General features: G+C 36.8%; 1 protein-coding gene across 1 annotated transcript; it reads right to left on the reverse strand.

Moving 5' to 3' along the window:
- Positions 1–109: 109 nt before the first annotated feature.
- On the reverse strand, positions 110–25,726 carry stam2 (signal transducing adaptor molecule (SH3 domain and ITAM motif) 2). The gene is made up of 14 exons (XM_038277735.1): positions 25,548–25,726; positions 22,364–22,448; positions 22,089–22,164; positions 19,225–19,320; positions 18,234–18,380; positions 10,767–10,833; positions 10,394–10,592; positions 7,325–7,419; positions 7,137–7,219; positions 6,959–7,046; positions 6,806–6,860; positions 6,573–6,720; positions 4,119–4,285; positions 110–2,177 (listed from the first exon to the last, which is right to left on the reverse strand). Exons 1-14 carry the CDS (start codon positions 25,585–25,587, stop codon positions 1,976–1,978), a joined length of 1,548 nt encoding a protein of 515 aa, XP_038133663.1. The 5' UTR covers positions 25,588–25,726; the 3' UTR covers positions 110–1,975.

The raw sequence follows: 25,726 nt of genomic DNA on the forward strand, positions 1-25,726 counted from the left end.
ACAACCCAAACAACCAACAACACATAGAGGTAACAGACTAATTTAGAATTGGTGATTTTCCAGTTGTGCTTCTCTCAGAATAAAATAAAATAAAAATCCACACCACAGATGATTTAGGTAATCCTTGTTTTATTTTAAAGAATATTTATTTTAAGTTTGCTCCATTACAAAAGCAGTTTTAAAATCCCGGATAAAGAAACCTTTCCTGGAATATTTCAAATGTACAGAATTATACAAATGTAAAGAGGTTGCAAGCTGATGCATTTGTCATTATTTTAGTTTAAGAGGAAAAAAAAAATCAAGGCATTCAGTGGTAAATAAATGTTTACAAAGCTAAGCTGCAATGCCAACATAAAAATATTACTAATCCAGGCATTTTACATTTATTGTACAACTCATAGAAACAGAAGAGTGCTGATTAGAAATACGACGCAGACAAAAACCACGTTCAGGTTGAGGATTTGATGAAAGCAACCTTCATTTTAACTGAGAAGCAGCAGCAGGTTTAAAACATAAGCTACTGCTGAAAAAAACTGTTCCACTTGTAAATACCCAAGACATAAGAATCAAAAGTAGAGAAACTAGTTTTAACTATGCAAGTTACACATTTATATCCACATATTTATATATTTAAAATAAAATCACCTGCTTACTTGATCATGAGAAAACAGCTACGTTCATTTGAGCAAACAGAACCTTAAACTCTGCTAATTTGAAGAGACAGCTCTCATGGAGTGAAAAAAAACAAAAAACAAACAGATGAAATTACATTCAGAGGCTGCAGCACTTTGTAAGAATGAACTACAAAGATGCGGAGTTCAACCTTTAATTTCAGAAGCTTTTTAAAAACCCTCTCTAAATGCACAATGAAGTTCTGACACCTAAATCCTCAAGCACTGAAAGAAAACAAACACACAAATATTCGGTTTCCATAAATATCTCAAACACAATTGCAGAACGAAGGCAGTGAGTTTTTGGGGAACGCAGTATGCGATTCATTTACAGTCGTGCAAAACACTTGTGAGAATCAAAAAATGAAAAGGATGCTGGTGAGGTAAAGAGCTGATTCTTTAGTAACGAACCGAACAGAGAAATACAGAATAAAGAGCTGGGATTTAAGCAAATAAATCTTAGAGGGAGCTGCTGTAAATGAGCTCCAAACTCACTTTCATCTATCATATACCCACAGTGAGAGCTAATCCTGCAGGCTTGGCTATTTGTGCACATTCAGGAAGAGCCCAGTCCTCCCTGCCCACATACATCTGGTGTTTTCTGCTTTGTTTACCCTCGCCGGCACAGTCGGCTCCCTGCCTTTCTGTACCAGACACGTTCCCGGCTGCGCCGTGCAGTCATGCATCTCGCACATCGCTCTGACCGCCACCCCTAACACGGCCAATATAGCTGGCTCTTGTGAAGGCTTGTGTTCTGTTTGCACGTTGTCTGAAGTGAAAGGATTGGTTTCATCCTGCCCGTGTGTGATCTGTTATCAGGCTGAGAGGATAATCGCTGAAGACACTGACAGGAGGGCTGCACTGATTTTTCTTTTTCCTACATAACCAATTTTAATAAGGTTGTGTGAAGTTAAACTCAAATCCATCCACAGCAAAGCTCTCTAAACACCCATATCCAGCTCAAAGCATTACATTCAGAGTAATATTGGAAATAAAATTGTGTGAAGGTAGTATTTTGTTGAACTATAAATTGTGAAATGCTGATAATCCATTTATTAAATACATAATAGGAGGGAAAACCAAAAGGGTTGTTGCCTCGCAAACAGCAGCCAACGTCTGACTGGGACTTGGGTTACATTTCGGTTACCTCTGCTTCTATAGGGTGCCGTCAGTCCAGCTAGACAAGTAATTAAAGGTAAGAATTGATCCTAAAGAAGAAGGAAAAAAAATCCAGGAGTTCGGCTGATCAAACAGAAACAGAAATATCTGAATAGTGTAACTAAAGGTCTGCTGGGAGACGGGGGTTACAGCAAAGGCTGCGGATAATATGAGGCCTGCTGTTGCTGCTGCAGCTGAGCAGGAGCCTGGTGAGGGGGACCAGCGACAGGATAAGACACAGGAGGCATGCTAGCGTTGTGATAGGCTGACATATCCATGGCCACACCCGCCTGGGCGGAGTAAGGAGCTCCTGGACCCTGGGTCATGTAGTGAGAGTTCATCCCAGTGCTGAAAAGAGAACATAGATTTACTGAAGTTTAATGTGATAAAAGCTGTACAGAAAAAGGAATGATGCATCGTTTTAAAATGTTTTTTTTAAATGAAAATCTGAATTTTTTTTTTTTTTTTTTATCCTCCTTTGGCATGACTCCTCTGGAAATCCATGCAAAGGTTAAACAGAGCACCTAGATATTACGGGCTTGATAAATATTTTGGTCCATTTTCAAAATTTTGAAAACAACTGTGGAGTGAATTTAGTTCCATTATTGTTGCAAGCATCTTTCTCGGGCTTGAAGAGAATGCTATCTTTGAAGCGCAATTTCAAAAGAAAACCTTTCGCAAGACCAAATCTGAAAGAGAAATTAAAAAAACAAATTTATAAAAAAGAAAGTAAAAAAAGACATTTAAAATAATTAGAAATAATTATAAAAAAAATTGATATTTTTTCAAATGTTCATTTTTTGATTGTATTTTTTTCCGTATTTTGATTTAATTTCTAAATGTGTTGTTTCAATTTTTACTTACAAAACCTGATCTTTGGTTTCAACATAAAATACTGCTTACACTTTTCAGATTTTATTTGTAAAATAAACTCATTATTTTCCTTCCCCTAGCAAAAGCCCAATCACATTAAAAAAAGGCAACTCTAACAGCGAGGTTCCACTGAACGCATAAGCCCCCAACCCAAAATGTACCATTTTATATGACACGACTCATCGGTTTTTATAAAGAGAAAAACAGTAAGTAAAAGGCACGGGCTGAAAGGTAAGGTGACCAGATGAAGAGTAGCCATGCAAGACACCTGTTGTTGTAGCCAAATAGCCACTTTATAGTTCACTTTAACGTTGTAGGGAAATCATATTTAAATGTAAAATCATTCTGGTTTAAACATGTATATAAATGTACTCTTTATAAGACCATGTTGTCCCAAAATTTTGAAAAAGTCCCGTCTTAAAACATGTTTTTCCCGTTATCTTATGCAGACCAGTTAGTTATACATCAGATTGTTCACCTAAATTCGGCCAATCATATATCAACGGTCATCTGTCAATCAAATTTTTTCGGTCATAGCATCTTTATTCATTCGTCGCAGCTAATATTCGCAACGATTGAAATAAGAATAATTTCCTCTCCCATTGAGTTCCGTCCCAGTGTTCACGGGGATGGACGTCTATGTCTTCAGCAGGGGTAGAGCTAACAGAACTGGCAGCGTTGCGAGGCAAGGGCTCAAACATGTACGGCTGTAAGCCTTCTACACCAAACCAAGCTTCTGCCGCCCTGGGGTCCTCTTCCACTACATCGTCATCTCCGCTTTCCTCCTCTAAATAAAAAATGGATAACGGAGAAGACTCATCCACGACCTCCGACACAAAACTCTCCTCATCTTGCAGGTTTCCGCTGTCCATAGCGTTCCTTCACAGCGTCGTTTCTAAGTCCCCAATTTAGTGCTACTTGGTCCCAATGGAATTTCCCATTGGGAACCTACTAGCACTAAGTTGCTAACTGGTTAGCAAGATGCTTCTGACAAACCAGCCACAACCAAACTTGCTTGGGAACCTTCCCCCAAAACAATCCCGCCCTCTTGATAAATGACCAATCACATTCACTTTATTCACTCGTGTAAAGTCGTGAACCACTCGAGAGAATTCGGAAATGCAACGGTTGGAACAGCTGCTTCCTTGCGACTTTAAAGCTCACATGTATAATACTATCGCACTATGATGCTCTGAAACGGTAGAAGTGTGTGCTTGGCAGAACCTGGTGTATCTACGTTCTGCGGCGCTTACTGGTTCAGTGGAAGCTCGTGGTGATGAAACCCCCTTGAAGTCTTTGGATGTTACATGATAAAATGTGAAACAGTTTAAGGGGCAAAATATTATTTTGCAAGGTGCCTTGCTTTTATTAGACTACACTGACGACCTCCAATCTGTCCCGTGGCTAATCGTTTACCTCATGTAGGGAGGCTGAGAGGCCTGGCTGCAGGGGGGTGCTGTGACCGTTGGGGGCATTGAGTGTAGTGGTCCAGGCTGGTCGTTGGGCAGAGCGTAACCCTGAGGAAGAGGAACCTGGGGGACACCTGGAGGCAAGTAGGGGACGCCAGCTGGTCCAAGGTAACCCTAAGAAAATAGGAAGCTTAAAGTATTATCCCTTAAAACCATATTCATTATTAAATCTATTAAAACTTGACGGTTAAAAAGTTAATTCAACAATCAAGAGGTAAACTAACATGAAAAAAACACAAAATTGAAATTAGAAATATTAATTTTGACATCCAGGAATAAGCTGGAAATGGAGAGCTTTAAAACTACTAAATACTTTTTTAAACTCCAATATTTTCCAAAGATTAAAACACTAATAAAAGCTCCTACAAAGGTTCCTGCTAAACCTGTTTTTCTGAAATCAGCTCCTTACACAATAAAACCCCAACAAGGTCAAATCCAGCACTGAGGGGCACTCAGGTGTAGACCTAAGTGGTGACATTGATAGACTATAAAAGCTGCAGGGAGAGTCAGCAGCATCAATCATCACTAAGGAAAAAAAGTGCAAAACTGCTACAGCTCCTCAAAGGGGAGAAGAAATGCTGATTTCAAGACTCCCAGAGAACAAACTGAGGAAGAAAACAGGAGAAATATCCAGAGAAGGTAAAAAAATGAACCTAAATGTAAAGCAGTCGCAGGCTTTTTCCTCAACACTTTCTCCTTTACCTCCATTTAATCACAGTTTGCCAAAAAAATGTTTGCCTATTAAGGGATGTTATTTAATCATGCAGTTAGAGGAAAGCTTTGGTTAGACACTTTACAAACAAAGAAAATCTTATATGAATCCAGGATCTTTACACTTCAGCTTTCTGCACTGTAAAATGGCTCAAATGTTAAATTATGTAACACTCAGCTTCCAATTGATTCTTAACATGTTACCTGAGGAAAACAGGAATCAATACTTTAATCAATTCTCAGAAAACCCTCAACTTTATTGAAAAAAAAAAAGATAACGAAAGAGCAAGAACTCCTGTAGGGAAACCAAGATCTTGGCCATCTTATCTAACAGTGGGGCGACAGTGGCATCGGATGAAAGAGTTTGCCCTGCAAAGTGTAATTGTGTAATTGTGTAATTGTGTCCTTGTGCAGGACACTTCCCCTTCACTACCTAATGATGGTGGAACGAGTGTATGGTCGCTTTGCATCTGTCAGTGAGCCCCAGGGCAGCTGTGGCTACAATGTAGCTTGCCATCATCTGTGTGTGAGTGAATGGGTGAATGACTGAATGTGTGTAAAGCTCTCTGGTGAAGGCTTCTGACTTGAACAAGAGTGATATAAGTACAGGCCATTTACTATTTAACAACTGTTTCCCTTCTATGAACCATTTTGGTAATTACAACAAACCCTCTTTGCTCCTTCAGTACAAACCAAACCATACAATGAGTTAGTTATTAATGGATAGCGGTCTAACTTAAGCATTAAAGGTGGCAGTGTCTTTAATTAAATAGTGACCATATTATAATAATCTAGCATTTATCAGACTTAATTTAACTAGTACTCTATCCCTGCATTTTGTGTCTAAGTTTAACCTCTTAATATCCACCTCATTTTGGGAAATGCTCGCCTATTTTGCATACCCAAATGGAAAGGCAAATAACTGAGGAACTGTAAGCCCAAATCACATGTGTGATACATTATTTGAAAGCTAACACCTTCTAGTTTCTGAATATAAAATCAGAATTGGGTGGGTAAAAAACCCAAGCTGCATCAAGCCCAAGCTGCATCAGTTCAAACAAGAATCAAAATTGTTTTTTTTATTCTCGAAAATAATAGGTCTTTTTTGAACAGCAGTTATAAAGACATGCTTGCTTGTTGTGGCTGCTTTGTCATGGCACATTTTGACATGCTGTTATATGTGTTAATTGTGCTTTGCTCGCTGTGTCCATAAAATGAACTAGATGCTTGAAATGTAGGAAATCTAAGCTTGTCAACAATATCTAACATGTCTATATTGGTAAACATTTTACCAGTGTAATTTTCATGCATTCTGACTTATTATTTGAAAACGCTTTAAAACGGGTTCTGAGAGGTTAACAATAAATTAATATTTTCTTTTTTCAAAATGCTCTATTATTTATTGACCTACCAACATATGCCACAGGTTTACAATGGATTCATGCATTATATCTATATTTTGCTAAATGAAAATAGCGAAGGTCTGTTTGGATGCATTATTTGGTAGACTGTTGAAATTTAAAGCTTAATCTGCATAGTCAGCCATGAGACTGGAGCATAACTGGATGCAAATCTATTTTGAATGAGATGCTGAAGCTCAGGCTAAATGATAGTGATGTTATATAGAGGTAAAGAAACAAGACTGATAAAGCCTAATGCTTCAGGCAGGGCAGCTGTGTTCTGTTCTGACCTGCATGGGCACCGAAGAGGCGGCCGGGCCGTACTGTGCCTGCATCTTGGAGTATGCGGCGTAGTAAGGAGCTTCGTTCATGAGCTTATTGTAAAGCTCCAACGCCTCCATAACTTTCAGATTCAACTCCGACAACTCCGAGTGATTCCTGTAAGACAGAAAGGGAAGGTTACGCAACGGCGTTCGGAATTAGCTCTTGCTTTTACATATGGTGAAAACCGACAAGACAACACCTGTCAATCTCTTGAAGCTTCTCATCAATCAGCGGATTCATCTGTTCGCAGGCGCCTGCTCGGTCGGGAAACGAAGGAAAAGTTAACGGTTGATTAAGGCTGACTGCAGCTGTCGCAGCGTGTCTAGATATACAGCTGCATCTAAGTCTATACCTTCCAGCTGGATTAGCTCTGTGGAGTCAGGAGTCGCATCTGCGGGATCTGCATTCTGTAAGAGCGCCAGTGTTCTGTCCATCTTCACCTGCAGATGGATAACAGTAGATTTTTATAGGTGGTTTAGTTTGGAGGTGACTTGTGTTCATATAACTTTATTTATAAAGAAGCGTGTTACCTCATCTATGTAGACAGGTTCGGGCTCAGCTTTAGTTTCCAGACTTGTCTCTTCAGGCGTGGCTGACTTCTCAATGATGGCCACTGTGATGGGAAGGAGAATCATTAGAAACAATACAGTTAATCAGGGGGCTGGGCAGAGAAACCAGTAAAAGCAAAGCATGAGAGAAATAAAAACTACACACAGACCTGGCTCTGGGTCAGCATTCAGGTCAGTTGTGACAAAATTTGAGGGGAAAAGCCCAACTCCTCTGTGGTTTTCTCCTTTCCACCAGTTTGGATCACTGCAGCCCACAAAAAAAGAAAATATAGCTAATTTGAATTCTCATGAACTCATGGACACAATTTAGGCAAACATGCAATCAATCTCAACCACCAGGAGAAGAATTACAGCCACAGGAGAGGAAATTAGATTAGGCATAAATCTAAACGAGAATAAACTTTAATCTAGGATTAAAACATCACCTGAAATATGAGACATTATTTTATTAAAACATAACAGCCTCTGGAGGAAAATTGCTACGGAAACCTGAACCAGTTTGCTTCTATATTCTCATTTCTAGACAATAAAAAGCAAAAAGCTGAGATGTATTAGAAATGGATAAAGTGGTGGATAAAATTATGAAAATGTTCAGATAAGATTTTCTTTCCCTCCATATACTGAACACATTTTAAGATTTTAAAGATTATATAAGGATCTTGAAAACTTTTACTATCCCATCCTTTAGAAATCATCATTTTCAGTATTAAGTCAGTTTCAGGTGAACATTTAAAAAGGAACCTGATTTTATTCAACATGTTTAGATATGTTCAGTGAAGCAATAGGAGAGTGTAAGGATCTCAGCAGATAACAGGAAGGCTAAGCATATTGCAGTCAAGCTCTTCTGCTTCATCCTTCTAGGTTTCCGACTTCAGATTCGATGTGGAAACAGCTGAGCCCTTTGGAAAATCTCAAAAGTTAAGATGGGGATCAGCATTCTCCAGGAAAAACTGTTAAAGGTGGTTTAAAATGTAAACTCCATGTTCATTTTGGCTTAGCTTTAAAAATATTCATAAAACATAAATAAAACTCAGCTTCCAATTTAATTGTTAAATAAGCAAACATGGTAGAAAACCTTCAAAGAAATATTCTCAAAGTTCATCCTTTTTCCCTAATATTAATGATATTCTATTAAGAGTCCTTCTGTTATACAAATCTTAGTCTGCAGCTAAAGATTAGTTTTGCAAATTAATTAATCTGAAGACTGTTTTTGTGATTAACAGATTTTTAAATAGCAAAAGAATGATATGGTGTGGCTTCAGTTTCAGCAAGTTGGATGTTTTAGAATCTATATAATTTGATTGCTAAGTTGGTTGACCACTATTTCTATGATCAATCAATCAGAGCGGATCCGATCATTTATTTCAGTCATAAACCATAAATCTGGACAAAATCTGCACTCTCAGCTCAACAGATCCAGTTTTTTTTTGGAAGCATACATAGCCTAATTAATATAGTCTATTAACCCAAAGCAACATGCATGGTATGGTTGTTCATTTCCCACTAGGATCAGCTTCACTGTCATGGTAGGACACTTCTTTTTTTTTTTTTTTTGCTCTGGCTACTAGGGATGGGTATTTTCGCCAAAGTCCTGAATCGATTCGATTTTGATTCATTCAGTACTAAATCGATTAATTTCGATTGGATCTGTTTTTACAATAATGAAAGTGGTTCAACTGTGTTTCAAAATACTCATGTATTTTGTTTTTTCCTGTCATATTAAACACAAAGGGCCGGATCTATCAAAGGTTTGCGTGTATAAAAACGTGAGCTATTTCACTGCGCACGCTAAAAAATGTACAAACTGATCTATCAACAGTGTGCTAAAAGGATTTGGTCTTTAAAACGTGCTAGATAGCGCCTCTTATCCATTTAGTACTTTTTCTGCAATGAATATGCAATATGGGGCGTTTACACGCAAAAGTGCGTCTTGTGGGAGGAGAACATGTAAATATATTAATTTAGCACTCGCAAAGTGATTTATTAAACCTGAAAGCAATTTTGCTAACGGTATCTGACTCTATATTTAACACGTTTCAAAAGAAGGTGCAAATGGTCTGTATGCGTAATTGCGCACACATGGCAGCGGTTATTGTCGCAAGAAGGAGACATCGAAATGAAGCAAGGAGACGCAGAGAACGCATTTTTTCACTCCGTGTGAATATTTTTGGAATGAACGAGGAAACGATCATCAAAACATATCGTTTATCCAGCATTGCCATTTTGGAGCTGCAATTCCAGTGATTTGCTCCTCACACAGCGTCAGCTGTACTTGCTCCTCAATGTTGGTCAGAGGCATCTCATCTACTGTGCCCCCTCCTGTTTTGTTTGCAGATGTTTTGTTATATGCCAGTTTTTCTTTGGTTCGCCTTCTAATATCCTGGTATCTTTTTTTTTTTTTTTACTTCATCCACTGTTCGCAAGGTTTCACCAACAGCGTTTACTTTACTACAGATTTGTTCACATATAGCGTTCCTCTGTGTGACAGTCACACTTCTTTGCTGTAGCTCACTTAAATGTTTGTTGGCTTCATCCACCAACACCTCCATTTCCATGGGGTCGAATTTCCTTTTGCGCTTTCTGCTGTCCAAACTCGCCATGCCGCAAACCACAAAATGCGCAAAACCATCATTTAAATAGGGCGTCTCCAACAGTTTTGCACCTGCCACCAGTTACGCAATCACTCTTGTTAAATCACCCGCAAACCATGGTTCAGCCCCTTGCGCAAAATTCCAGTTTGCGAGCGCAAATTACTGCACGCAAAATTGGATCTTGATAAATCCGGCCCAAAGTGCAAGCTTGTAAATCAGACACTTTAAACCCGAGATGTGAACAAATGTGTCGCATAAGTGCAAACTTGTTTGTGAAAAAGTGAAGCCTCACTCGAGCAAGCAGATGTGACACAGCAGACATTCATGAGCTGCATTATCTTCAATTCACAAACCATATTTGCAGCATTGTCTGTAACAACTACAGGGTGTTTTCTGATCAGCCCCCATTTGTTAATGTCTTCAGTCAAGCTATTGGGTATATTTGCAGCCATTTCCAGCATCTTTCCTGCTCATTTGAATGTGAACGTCATGCGCGTCACTATATAATGAATCGATCTTATTCCCTAGACATCGATTTTGGGGATGGTCATTTAAGAAGGGGGATGATTTTTAAGGTTTGGACATAATACAGATCTGACTCATAAATATGAGATGAAGAAACACTACCTGTCATCCAAAACTATAATAAGTTCTCCACTTTTAAAGGTGAGCTCGTTGTCTTCTGCTGCTTCAAAGTCGTACAGTGCGCGCGCTTTTCGCGTCTCCTGACCTCCTCCCCCGTTTGTGTTGTGTGGCGGGTCGGGGGTCAGGACCAGAGGTCGTGTTTCCGCTTGCTGCTTCTGTTCCTGTAAGGACAGCTCAATGGCTGCAGAGGGTGGAGAAAAAAAAGACAGTTTCTAAATCCTCAGATATTGTCCATCTAAAAAGAAAGATAGATCATTAAAAAAATTTAAAATATGACTACAAAAATAGTATTAAAATTACCAATTAAAATGGCTATAAGGCGCCAAACAGTAAAATGTGCGACATCTATCTTTACCTTTGGCCAGGTCTTCTTCATCCGGTGTCTTGCTTGCAGCCGGTGCGCTGACCTTTGAGCTGGATCCCTGTAATCAATAAAGAAGCATAAGGTCACATTCGTGGGTGAGGAGGAAAGGAGAGAGGGCTGCACAAAGACCAAACATTCAAAACCTGGTTTCCTGCCACCTACAGCTCATTCTGAGAACTGCATGTAGTTCAGCAGAGTTCATCTCAGCCATCAGAGAAGTTTTACTACCAATAAATATAAAACAAAGAGGGAAAACAAAACAAATAGGAATTCTTTCATAAAAAAACAAAAAACTCTCCATCTGTAGTTGACTTAATAAGCTTTGCTTCTGCTGTGGCCAGAAAAGAAACAACAGCGAACAGATTATTTTCCAGCAATTTGATTCAAATAAAAAGAAAAGCAATCATAGGTGTTCTTCTGTAGATGTTTTTCTTTTCCCTCATGTTTTATTTTAGTTATTCTGTTGTATAATTGGACAGATTTCACATCAGCCATTGCTATTTTTGCCCTATTTATATATATATATATATATATATATATATATATATATATATATATATATATATAAATAAATATATATATATTTATTAGGGATGGAACGGTTTATGAAAACCGTGGGAACCGTTCGGTTCGACTGTATCGGTTCGGTTCGCGTGTGTTTCGTTCGGTTCATGCGCTGCCCCTTTTTCTCATAGGCGAAGCGTTTACACTCCAGAGCAGAAGGTGGCGGTACTGCGACCAAAGCCAACCACCAGTAGTAAACAAGAAGAAGCGAAGCAGCGTAGCCGGGTGTAGCAGAAAAAAATCAGTTGTTGTGGAGAATTGTGTGGGTATGGCGAGGGAAAGAGCAGGAGTTGGAAGACGCGCCAGCAGCACTTTATAGGTCTTCTGTATGGGACCACTTTGCATTTAGAGTGACCTACGATGACGACGGAAAGAAAGTTGTGGATAAAAGTGCAACAGTGTGCAAGTATTGTGCAACACGTTTTGTTTATGCTAACAGCAACATGACCAACATGTCATGCTAACCCCGAAATCCCTCATACTCTGTCAGCAACCCCCGCTGCGCTCCAGACCGCCTGCACAAAGCAAGGCGGCCTGGAGCCGTCTACAGCCTCCGCGCTGGCTCCCGTTCGCTCCGTGCTCAGATTTCCTTGGAGATCGTAGAGAGCATGCGCGAGATGATTAAATTCAAAGCAGCAAAACATGCGGAAATGATCCAGGGTTTCTGCGGATCATTAAAAATAATGACAATTCATTAATTTTTTTTTGTATTTTTTCATAAATTTTTATGGAATTTCGGTGTAACAATCAACATATACCGGACCGAACCAAAAACGGTGACCACGAAACCGTGAACCAAACCGAACCGTGGATTTTGTGAACCGTTCCACCCTTAATATACACTCACCGGCCACTTTATTAGGTTCACCTGTCCAACTGCTTGTTAACACTTGCATGTAGACATGGTCAAGACAATCTCCTGCAGTTCAAACCAAGCATCAGTATGGGGAAGAAAGGTGATTTGAGTGACTTTGAACGTGGCATGATTGTTGGTACCAGAAGGGCTGGTCTGAGTATTTCAGAAACTGCTGATCTACTGGGATTTTCACGCACAACCATCTCTAGGGTTTACAGAGAATGGTCCGAAAAAGAAAAAACATCCAGTGAGCGGCAGTTCTGTGGGCGGAAATGCCTTGTTGATGCCAGAGGTCAGAGGAGAATGGCCAGACTGGTTCAAGCTGATAGAAGGGCAACAGTGACTCAAATAACCACCCGTTACAACCAAGGTGGGCAGAAGAGAATCTCTGAACGCACAGTAGGTCGAACTTTGAGGCAGATGGGCTACAGCAGCAGAAGACCACACCGGGTGCCACTCCTTTCAGCTAAGAACAGGAAACTGAGGCTACAATTTGCACAAGCTCATCGAAATTGGACAATAGAAGATTGGAAAAACGTTGCCTGGTCTGATGAGTCTCGATTTCTGCTGCAACATTCGGATGGTAGGGTCAGAGTTTGGCGTCTACAACATGAAAGCATGGATCCATCCTGCCTTGTATCAACGGTTCAGGCTGGTGGTGGGGGTGTCATGCTGTGGGGAATATTTTCTTGGCACTCTTTGGGCCCCTTGGTACCAATTGAGCATCGTTGCAACGTCACAGCCTACCTGAGTATTGTTGCTGACCATGTCCATCCCTTTATGACCACAATGTACCCAACTTCTGATGGCTACTTTCAGCAGGATAATGCGCCATGTCATAAAGCTGGAATCATCTCAGACTGGTTTCTTAAACATGACAATGAGTTCACTCTACTCAAATGGCCTCCACAGTCACCAGATCTCAATCCAATAGAGCATCTTTGGGATGTGGTGGAACGGGAGATTCGCATCATGGATGTGCAGCCGACAAATCTGCGGCAACTGTGTGATGCCATCATGTCAATATGGACCAAACTCCCTGAGGAATGCTTCCAGCACCTTGTTGAATCTATGCCACGAAGAATTGAGGCAGTTCTGAAGGCGAAAGGGGGTCCAACCCGTTACTAGCATGGGGTACCTAATAAAGTGGCCAGTGAGTGTGTGTGTGTGTGTATATATAGCTATATATATAGCTATATATATATATAGCTATATATATATATATATATATATATATATAGCTATATATATATATATATATATATATATATATATATATATATATATATATATAGCTATATATATATATATATATAGCTATATATATATATATATATATATATATAGCTATATATATATATATATAGCTATATATATATATATATAGCTATATATATATATATATATAGCTATATATATATATATATATATAGCTATATATATATATATATATATATAGCTATATATATATATATATATATATAGCTATATATATATATATATATATATATATATATATATATATATATATATATATATATATATATATATATAGCTATATATATATATATATATCTATATATATATATATATATAGCTATATATATATATATATATATATATATAGCTATATATATATATATATATATATAGCTATATATATATATATATATATAGCTATATATATATATATATATATATATATAGCTATATATATATATATATATATATATATATATATATATATATATATATATATATATATATATATATATATAGCTACAGTTTTTTTATTTTTCGGTGTGTGTGCTTTTCCCTCCCTTTTTGTTTTAAAAAGTTTTAAAAAATGACAAATAATGTTTTATATCTGATCGTGTTTAAATGTTAAAGGACAAATGACATTTGAGCTCACAGAATCGATTGTAGGAAAAGGTAAATACTGACACAGCTTGAGCCATGCAACATGCTGATACTTGGATCATGAGCTTTTACAGATTAAATGTCATACCTGCTGCCTCTGTGTCACCTGCTACCAATGAGCCTCCATAACAGAGGCAATAAGACCAGCAGACTATTGGAGGAGGCTTTTCACAACTTTATGGTCAAAAAATCTATTCTTTAAATTAATAATGTTCCTTCTTTATAATTGACGATGGAATACTGACCTCTAAATAAATTGTCCTGCACATTTATTTTTAAACATGTACCTTTAAAAAGTAGCACTTATAGTGGAAACCCAGACATTGTTAACACCTTTTTTTCAAATACCATTTGGCATCTATTTGGCACCAGCTGCCTTTTCTTTAATAGCTCTAATTTAAACACAATACAATTAAAAATGACCTCAGGCGTCACCTGACTGCTAAATAAAGACCATTTTTGTTGTTAAACCCAAACTGTTAAAACGTAGTGAACAAAAACAGCCCTAAGTAGTTCTTAACTTTCAAATTAACATAATCATGTATCACTTTGAACTGGTCTGAGGTTTCTGGCTGCAGTGTTACATACAGCTTTGAATAAGATATTAAATACCTTTATATTCCTACAAAGAAAACACTCCTATTAGACGAATAGAAGGAAATAATAGGTCCAAATCTTTACAACAGCTTGGGCTTAAAGTCTACTTCAACTCATGACTCAGACAGTTCCATAAGGTCCAAAATCACATGATGGAGCAGAAACCAAAGGAAATCTTTTTTTCTTCTGAAATTGAAATCTTCTGTCACAGAACACATTGGAAGAAATCAGTAACAAATAAATAAAATACCAGGATCTAAAAGGCAAAAGGAAACATTGATATAGACAAATAACTAAATAAGAATAAAGTCTATAAGTGGCATTTAAGACAAACTCAGTGATTTTATTGATCTAAACTGGTAGAACTGAAGTGTATTTAATGAGAAGTTTGTATATATATATATATATATATATATATATATATATATATATATATATATATATATATATATGGTATTTTCAGGAAGTTGGGTGGATAATAAACTAGTAAGCATGAACACCACGTGGTGCAGAGGGTGTGAAAGTATGTTAAGTTAAGTATATTTAGTTAAGTATGTTTTCATGGAGACTTTACACAGTTATTTGATTATTTTACTATGAATCAATAAAAAATAACAACCTTCAAGTTTTTAAATCACTGAGCAAAAATCCCATTAGGAAAATAAATCATTTATTCTACTGTTCAGGAGAAGGCCGCAACATTTTAGAGCACAAATGATCCAGATTGGAAGACATTTGTGGTCAGAGGAAGATGTAAGGAGCTTGTTATTTGACTAAGAAATAAAGCTTTTTTAGTGTTCCTATACAAAAACTCCATGACACAATATGCTATGTGGAGCTTATAAACGTTGGTAGGATGAAGGACATCCAATTCTGAATATCTAAACTAAAGGAAACAGATTTAGCCACTAATTTCCAACAAGCATTTAAACATCAGTCCATTTTATAGTTAGTTTTAACTATAGTTTTAAATACTTAGGTGCCAATCTCAATGCACCCCCTACCCCTATGTATCAGCCCTGGAAAAAAAAAATCTAGAGAAGTAATTTTTTTCTTAGTGCATTTTCTTTTAATTGAGGAGGTAAGTCAGAAACTTTTGCCAATGGAATAAGACAATTTACATTTAAAACAAAATGTTTCAAAGTTGTCTCAGGTCAAATGCATATTACTTACTTATCTTTAAACATTGAGGGACATTGAGATTGGGCCTTAATCAGTGTGAGAGATTGCTGCAAAATCAAGGACACAATGCAGGTGACTGACTGATGGGTTTCCTTTGATAGAAGATCACAACTAAACTGTCTGCATGTGTTATTAGTAGGGGTGTGGAAAAAAAATGTTTTGGCAATATATCGTGATTTTTGGCTGCCTGATATATTATCGATCTTTCAGTTCCTAGTATCAATTTGGTTTTGTTTTTTTAAAACAAAATTTTTTTTATTAGTAATGTTATGAGAAGAGCTGAGGCTTGGAGGCGTGTGTCGAGTAATGAAGGGGTGTTTCCCCGAAGCGCGTGTCGAGGCGTGATTCATTTACAGTAGGGGGCAAAATTTATGACGTCCAAAGCCTCGCTACCGTGATACCATGTGATCGCTTCGGGAAGTGGTTCAGAAAGCGCAAGAATTTTGACAGGCATTTAAATAGCCTCAGTTTCCATTCAAGATGTGGGAGTTTGTAGGAGAGTTGCTGTCAGTTGGATAGAGTTTGGAAAGATTCTAAGAATAGATTGGTTGTTTTTCCAACCAATCTAGTTGCTTAAAACTATTTTGGTTAGATTAAACACTGTAATGATAAAAATCTGAGCAAGCCACTAGACACAGTTGTAACGTTAGTGTTAAGTAGTATTTTCTCCAGTGAACAGTTGACCACATAAGTGGTGTCATCTGTAAGACAAAGACTCCCACTCCTGAGGTTGATGGTTCAAGACTTAACTTTGACTTTTGAAAGTTACGATCATACTTAATGAGTATGATCGTAACTTTGCTAATGAGACTAATTTGCAATGGTTTGCCCTAGTAAATATATAGATTGGGTAAAAACGCTGCCAAATAAGATCAGTTTAACCAAAAGATTGGTTGAACACAACTTCCAACCAGATTAAAACCAAAAACTGTGGAAAAACTATTATGTTTGAATAAAAATGACTAACACCTTTCATTTTGTTCATCACTGTCCAATTTGCATAAACACTTTCACCGTCTGCTTGTTTATTTCACTAAAATTGCAGAAAAACTGTGCACCTTAAATGATTGTTCTAAGAAACTGTACACTAAAAAAACTTACAAAAGATTTTATTATACACACCAATTATTAGCAATTTCAAAGGAAGTTAAAAGGGGAAACAAAAGAAAAACAATTGCAAAAAAAAAAAAGAAATCACAATTTTATTACAAACTGTAGTTCTGCATTCCACCAGTAGATGGTGACATATTCACATGAGGCTTCATGAACTGTGAGGATAGTTAAAGCAATTTGGCCAAACGGTTCAAGGCCTCACGAGGCTTAATCATACCATCACTAATTTTTATCTAAACTTGAGGGAGAATGGACTACCTATGTCCCACTATTCTAGCATATAACGCTGTGGAGCACTATTGCTTTGCAATGCAGCGCAATATCTATAGTTGAGACGGTCACAGTGGAAGATGTGGACTAATTCAAACCCCAAACAAAATCGATACCAAAATAACTGAACGATTAATATAATCTGGTGAACATATACAGAGCTTGCTTTTTTATCTATACATTTAATTTTAATAGCAGGAAAAATATTGCAATATATGTTGATATTGCAATATAATGATAATATCGTATCGTGAATAAAGTATCCTGACATGGATCGTATCGCAACACCCATGCCAATACTCCCCACTAGTTATTAGATCAAGTTGAACCATTTAAGTGCCTTAAGATATGGTCAAAATGTGTGAATTTAGTTGACATTGATTCTCTATTGTGCCTTGAACATGCTGGTCTTAAATGAAAATTGACTTCCATCACCTGCAGTTAGGAAAACTACACAGAAAAGCCCCAACGTCGTAAAAGCCGTGTGGCTCAAAGTATAAAAAAATAGTTGCTTATAGTACAGTAAACTGAACTGAAAATGACGGTTGAGTCTTAATTTTGGACCTAAAGGAAACTCTGAGTTGACTCCTTTAAGTCAAAAGGACCTAAAGAAGAGCTGCAGATGTTTGCACTACAGGGACGGGATGCAGTGGAGTAAACAATTTTAATATTTGATTTTAATGCTCTGTTTTTTTCAACCAGCTCAGGATACAGCATCTACTTCCTGTATTAACAGTTGATTCTCCAGTCCAGGTCACATCTGACCAATAAACAGACCCAATGTTCCCACGCGGTGGTTTTGGTTAACCCGTAATCTACTTCATGTGAAAATAAATGAACAACCAGAAAAAGTATCGAGATAACAAACCCATCAGCAGACTCAGACTAAATAGATGTGAACTAAAGGGTTTGAGGCTGAGCGCATCAAACACTCACATTAAGATTTCTACACCCACCTGTGAGGAGGCTGCTGGGAAGCTGACCCCTTCCTCTTTCAGGGTCTTGATGGTGGCACCAATCAGGCTGAGCTGTGGATCCTTCTGGAAGTCTTCTGCCCACTCCACCATCATTGCCTTCAGCTTTTCACAGACCTTAGGGTGGGCCTGCAGAGGGCATGAAACCGACATTAATATCACCTTCGGAAACCTTAACCTAACAATTGTTTCAGTGGACTCCATTTTGTTTATTCATCTTTTTAAGCAGCAAACTTAACAACCTAAAAAAGCTAAGGATCCTTCTAGGGGCCAAAATAACATATTTTCTAGGGATAAAACAATTAATTATTCAAATAATTGTCAATTAATTTAATAATCGATTAATCATTAACTGGATTATAGAGACACTAAAACAGGCCTTTAGCTAACAGAGCGACCCACTAAGAGCAGTAATTATACTAAAATTGTAAACAAATATAAACACATTTTGCATTTAAGATAAAAAAAATATATATATTATGTCAATATGCTCTATTCAGAGCTCCTCAAATGGACAAGTCCCTTAATTTCATAACAAGTCTTCTTTATAGAATTGATTAATAGGAAAAATAATCAACACATGAATCGATTTCCAAAATAATCGTTAGTTGCAGCCAAGATATTTTCCGTCTTTTATTTCCTTATTAGCAAAAGACAATTTAAAAATATATTTCTGTTTAGACTAGTTTAAGGAAAAACCTCTATAACATCTTATTTATATGATTTAGATTAAACATTTCTTTCTTATGTAAACCAAGCATAAAAAGTATTCTGACAGCTGCAGCATCGACATTTACTGCAAGTTACATGTTTACATGGAACCTTCAAGCCAAGACGGAGGAGTGTCACATTTCTCAAGGGACAATCTAACCATATGCCTTAATTAAATCCAGGGGGTTGCGTGTCCTCTAACCCCGATGCAAAATTTCAAAGTACAAATAAAAAAACAAATGGCCCACTGAGGGTCACATACCTTGTTAAACACACTCCGCACTTCAGCAGAAAACTCCCTTGAGCAGATTTCCAAATGGAAGATTTTGCCACAGTTGGAGACACAAGCACCAAGCAGCTGTAACACAACGCAGTGAAATTTAACGTCAGCAAAGAAAAACAGACAAAATTATTCAGTTCTAATATTCATTACAGGTTGATCAAGTGGTTAAATAACAACAAAAAGGGTCAGGATTAAAGCATTATCTGCAAATAAGGTTAAATCAGGGCTTCATAGAACAATGAAAGGTATATAAATATCTAAAAATTATTAAAAAAAAAAAAAGATTCCTCTACTGAAGCACGGGTCTTTAACTGACATTAAATTAGTGAAAACATTTTTAAGATCAGCTTTAAAATAAATTAGTTTCCAAAATTTCAAAAGAAAACTGCACATAAGCTTTTTTAATGTATAATTTTAGCCTAAATGTTTAGGTTTTAAATGCTTCCTACAATAACTGCATCAGATGAAATAACTTAATTAAGAAACAAGTTTGGTAAAATCAATGCCCGGAAAAAAATGACGTCTTTATTGACACATTTTTAATAAATAGGTTCAATTGAAATGCTATGAAATATTATCGGATCTATCAAAAATAAAGTAAGGTTCTATTTCATAATGTTTTGTTATAAAAAAAAAATAAAATTAGGATTTTAGGATAGGGTTTTAGCGTTTTAGGATAAACAAGTTCAATTAATTTCAGTTTAATTTAATTCCCAATTACTTTATCAATATGGCTGGGAGATATGGCCTTAAAATCTGATGATATTTTGTGGTACTATCCTGATAACAGTTGTTCTCGGGTGTTTAGTAGCTGTGAATCAATGCCACAGCTACCAGAGCCTCGCAATAACTTAAAAATATACAATTTGAAAATGACTTCTTACAGACACATGTTACATAAAGAATCAAGGGTTTTATTACTAAATGTAGCGGCTGCAATTAATCATATAACTGGAATTTGCCAATGCCTCAGTGGGAAAAATTAAAAAGAAAAATATTACTACAAAGTTATCACAATAACAATTGAAATGCCCAATTTAGCAAATCCCGAATTTTACAACCTCTAAGGTAAAAGAAGTAATGCTGTCATAATTATGAAGTTGTTTTTTTAAAGGCCGTAGTAGATTCTGACTGCTGTAGGCAGGAGGGTTCTCCTGTAGCTGTCTGTCTTACACCTGGTCTGGAGAAGCCCCCTGATTGAAGAGACACTGTTGTATGACATTCAGGGTGTTTCCATTAATAAAGCATAATAAGAACGTCATCATGTGCACAAAGTTATGCAAATACTTAAAGGTATGGTGGAGGATTTTCAAGATTTTTTTTAAAAGACCCGCCCTCTCCACTTTTAATAAAAAAAAAATGCACATGCACAACCCTATACCTGCTCCCAAGAGGGAACGCCTATTAAACATGTGCGAGAGCGTGCAGGAGCCCCTTTCTCCTCGTGCACGCTCCGTTTCAAAGTTGCTTTTTGAATCACTCATATAAGCTTACTTTCCAAAAGGCGATTTGCAATTTTTCCTCTGTCAGACTCACCACCGTGTTATGCTGAGATTTACCTCCCCTCTCACACACTGATGAGAAACAAATTTGAATATGAAAGAAAAGGGAACTTTTAAACATATTCTTAATATTTTCATTATTATTTCTTATGCATGGATGCCCTAACATTGAGAGTTTTGGTGGACAGATAAATGCAGAGAAATTCCTGCCTGCATAGAATTACCACCCCTGTCGCCGGAGCGTGCATCGCCCTAAATTCTCGCACACAGATGAGAAAATGGATTGAAATATAAATGAAAAAGGAAACTTTTAGACATATTCTTAATGTTTTGTCAGAAATTATATAGAATGGTGTTGATAGCAAAAGCCGGAAATGCCATCCACTGAGCAGAGAATATATTCATCGGACACCGACTGTAGCACATCGACTAAAACGTGTCTCCAGTCAAGTAAAATGGTGTTCATTCGACTTTATCTGTCCACCAAAACCCTAAAATTTAGGGCATCCATGCATAAAACATAAAAAAAATGTTCACAAGTTCTCTTATTGTTCATATTTCAATCTGTTTTCTCATCAGTGTGCGAGAGGGGAGGTCATTCTCTGCAACCAGGTTTTTCTAAGTGAAAATGGTGACGAGCACGTAGGAGGGCTTTAACGGATGGTTATACTCCTGCAGCAAAAAGACATTAGAAGAAATTTATTTATACAATTACTTTGTTTTTGGCGCTCAGACCTCGGCAGGAAACAGCTCTCAATTTTGATAGATATGCATTAACAGGAACAAAGAATAGGGCTGTTTCTCCCCCAGGCCTGAAACTGGTGGGGGAGTGGAGATAGATGGTCAGTCTGTAGACTGCTGGTTATGGAGACAGTATGCTCAGCTTTATTGGTAGATCCAGTGGACTGTATAAGCTGATACTAGAGCTTCACTTAGGGACTTGGAAGATGGAAGTCCTGCTTGAATAACACAGGTTGAGAGAACCACAGGTTGAATGAAGTCAGACAGCGCATCCACTGCCTGCGCACAGGAGCGGACAAGCTGCAGATAAATTAGAGGCCTCCTGTCTGTGGCACTGTCTGCGGTCCACTACATTTGGGAGAGGTGCACAAGAGTGTCTACGGAAGGGGCGGGGACATCTCTGTGTTCACTGTGACACACACGCAGACGACCTAGTTTCAAAGTATAAATCAGCCTTTACGTGAACATATCACCAGAATGATTGACGATTAAGAAGACCACTTACTTAGATGATGCACCCGGAAAAAGGAACATTCTCCACTATACCTTTAAGTATTAGTTCAGTTCGTATTTACTCCCAAAAAGCTGACTGAAACTCACATTGAGGGCCTGCATAGCAACATGAGGCACTTTGTGGTTGACTCTCTTCATTATGGATCTCAAGCTGTCCTTTGGTCTGTAGCAGAACAGAAAAACAAAACAAAGGTAAATGCCAGCAAAATAACACTAGAACAGGAAACTGTGCCTGAAGAGTAGATGCTTGTATGGTATCACATCTTAAGACTATTTTTGCTGTCTAAAAACAGAAAAACTTTGCAATCATCCTCATAAAAATTCTCTTGATATTTTGACTGGACTGCTTTTTTCTATCTTACCCATTAGATGTCGTTCCAATTTTGTCACAGATGTCCAAAATGAGCCCCCAGTCATCTGTTGTGTTGTTTTCATTTGTTGCCTTCTCTGAAAAACAAATAAACCAAAAAGAAAAAAAACATGAGAAGATGGACACATATGCTGAAGTGAGAAATCATGTTCACTGCCTTCACGCCGGCAGGCTGGTTTTTACATGCCAGCCCCAGTCAGGAAGTGTTGAAATTTTACATATGAAGGATAAAGCCTCAGTGTGTTGAAACTACGCAGCTAAATCCAGTTAAAATAGGATCTTCTTGTAGCCTAGTAAACTAGCCCCAACCGCCAGCGGCCAAAACCACTTTGCCTGCACATTACACATTTAATCTCACATTTAGTCTGGTTTATCAGGCTAATCTTCTTGGGTGAATCATAAAATTTAAGATGACTGCACAATTTACAGGATTCCATTACAGGAAGTTGTGATTTGTCCAAATAGAAATGGGAAAACATGTTATTTTCATCTATATAGATTCTTAGAAAAGTAAAAAACAGAACATTATTTTAGATTTTTCTTTTTTAATGACCAGGAATTGTTATAAAGAGATGCCGATTTTTGGAACACACTTTCTTAGTAATATGATGGCAGGAAAAAAAATCCCAAATGAACATTTGTCACAACACTCATGACTCCTTAGTCAACAGAGCACCGTTGTTTGGCGAGACAAGTACACTGTGTGTTGCGGAAGCAGACATGGCTGGGGAATAGTTTAAATAATATTTACATATATGTCATTCAATTTTTTTCTAAACCGGGCTAGTAATAATGTTAGTAACAAATGGAAATAATCTGAGATGGAAGACTCTTCTTTAAATTTTATGTCAATTTCCCAGGGATGTTTTAACTAAGTGATGCTTCTTCTTTTTTTTTCTTTTTTCCATCATTAGAAAAGAGCTCGACTTTGTTGTTTATGATGAAGAGCTAAATTTAAATGTCAATTTTAATTTCAATCTTCAAAATAACAACTAAAACCTTGACTAGGAAACTTTTGGTTTGTTTTTTTGTTTTTTTAAGAATTGAAGCCAAGATGTTCAGAGATACTTTTTTCTATATAATAATAATTATATATAATAATTAGGAATTAAAAGTGATTATTTCAATCCACTGAAATGTATAGTCATATCGTTCCTATATTTTCTTCTGGCTGTTTATGTGGTAGTGCTACCCACTGCTGGTCAGCTGGCTAAAAAAAATATGAATTGCCATTTTATGGCTGTGAAAAAAGCAGAGGTGTCAAGTAACGAAGTAGAAATACTTTGTTACTGTACTTAAGTACACTTTTTAGGTATCTATACTTTACTCCATTACTATTTTTTCTTCCTACTTCTGACTTCTACTCATTACATTTTCATACAAGTATCTGTACTTTCTATTCCTTACATTTTTAAAACCACCGTTACTCGCTACTCTTGGCTTCGGTTTAATGTTTAAAAAAAATTGTATTTCACGTCATGTGTGCCATCCAATACAGATCATTGGCACCATCCACATCTAGTCAAACACTCATTGGTTACCTCAAGGAAATCATCAGAAGCAAGCAGGTGTTCTTCAAACTGTAAACGTGAATTGTCTATGCCATGCTACAATGTCGGATTCAGAAAAAGATGTTGAAATGTCTGAAAGGTCGGACACAGACGAGAGCGTATCGGGAGATGGAGACGGAGACCAACAAGACCTCACTCATCCTTGGCCCTATCTCAAAGAAGTTTTCGAAATAGTCAAAAAATTGAGCTTTCAATTCATATAGCAGCATCTGGCTGGTTTTTTTTTTTCAAGGTTACTTTATACTTTTATACTTTAAGTAGTTTTTGGAGCACATACTTTCCCATTTTTACTTGATTAAAGAGGTCAAGTTGATACTTCAACTTTTACCACAGTGTTTTTAAACTGCAGTATTTATACTTCTACTTAAATAACAAATGTGTATACCTTTGTCACCCCTTTAAAGATGCAAGCTGGAGAAAATTGCATCACTTATGTTTTTAAAGTAAAGCTGATTTGGTTCAAGATGAGGTGAACATTTTCTCTTTTTTTAGGTAGACTGCAGGCTATTGCTAAAATAAGTAGGTTATAAAGCAAGTCTAAGCACAAAACCTCAGTACCATTTATCAAATCTAAATATATTAAAGAGTTTAATAGTAAAGCACACTGTTTTATGTAAACAAATACTGAGATGAGCTCCATCAGATGTTAAATTCACATCTGGAAAATATCTCTATCTTACTATAAAACATATTAAAACTGTAAAGTGTACATGTTAAAATAACTTATTTAAAGCCAATAAGATAGACTAAGACAGATTTCATTTTGTAATTTTGTACACACAGGTGTATACCAATAGAAATTTCGTTAAGAACAGCTCTCTAGACTATTTAATTTTTTTAAAGTGCAGCCTTGATAAGGTAAGCAGCAGTGATAAAAAAACAACAACATTGTAATGAAAAACAGTAATGTAAACATATGACTGTATAGCTACAGTTCTTACATTCAGTTTTTTAATGTTTTTTTTAATAAATAAAACTAAATAAAAACTCAACAAGATGCTTAAAAACAATGTAAATTAAATCCATAAATGCCTACAACAATAACAGCTGAGTCACGCATAAAACCTTCTTTATTGTATATTAATTAAATTTAATTTTTCATACCATAATCCATTTCTAACAAAAGTTCATTGACTTTTAAATCGGGAATTATCACAAATAAACGTTAAATCTAATGCTTTTTCCAACGTTTATCAAATAGATCTTTTAAAAGCTATTTTAAAATATTTGAGTAGTTGAAGATAGTGAATATATTGGATTGTGTGACTGGCTTTAGTTTGACATCCTTTATAAAATACATTGGAAATCAAAACGCCTTTGAAATGTTTTGGGAGTAAACGTCATTATTAAATTTCTGGTTAGACTCGAAGTTCGTTACAAAAGAGTACTCGATAAAAACTAGAAAATGACAGCCTAATAAGCTGTTAACAGCTGTCATATTGTTTGGTATAGGTTAACGGACAGGCCTACACTTGTATTTGTTGACATGACTAAAGCAGAAATAACTCCACATCGATGTATAGCAGCTAACTTAGCATTAGCTTCTGTTCTCGACAACTGCTCTTAGTTAAAGCTAAAAGGGCCCAAAAACAGCGCTACACTTACCGACATCTTGGTCAAATGGGTTTTGTGAAAACAACGGCATTTTTAAGTATATAATGTAAGAAAAAAAAAACTTTACTATAGGACAAAGGAAAAATAGATCTGTTACCAAGACGAAACCTAAACAAACGTCTCTTCCTTGTCCATTAAAGTTGCACCAGTTGCTCTTCCGGAAATCGGGC

Source organism: Cyprinodon tularosa, unplaced genomic scaffold (genome assembly GCF_016077235.1).
Source record: "Cyprinodon tularosa strain WSP-4 unplaced genomic scaffold, ASM1607723v1 ctg134, whole genome shotgun sequence".
Taxonomy (NCBI): Eukaryota; Metazoa; Chordata; class Actinopteri; order Cyprinodontiformes; family Cyprinodontidae; genus Cyprinodon; species Cyprinodon tularosa.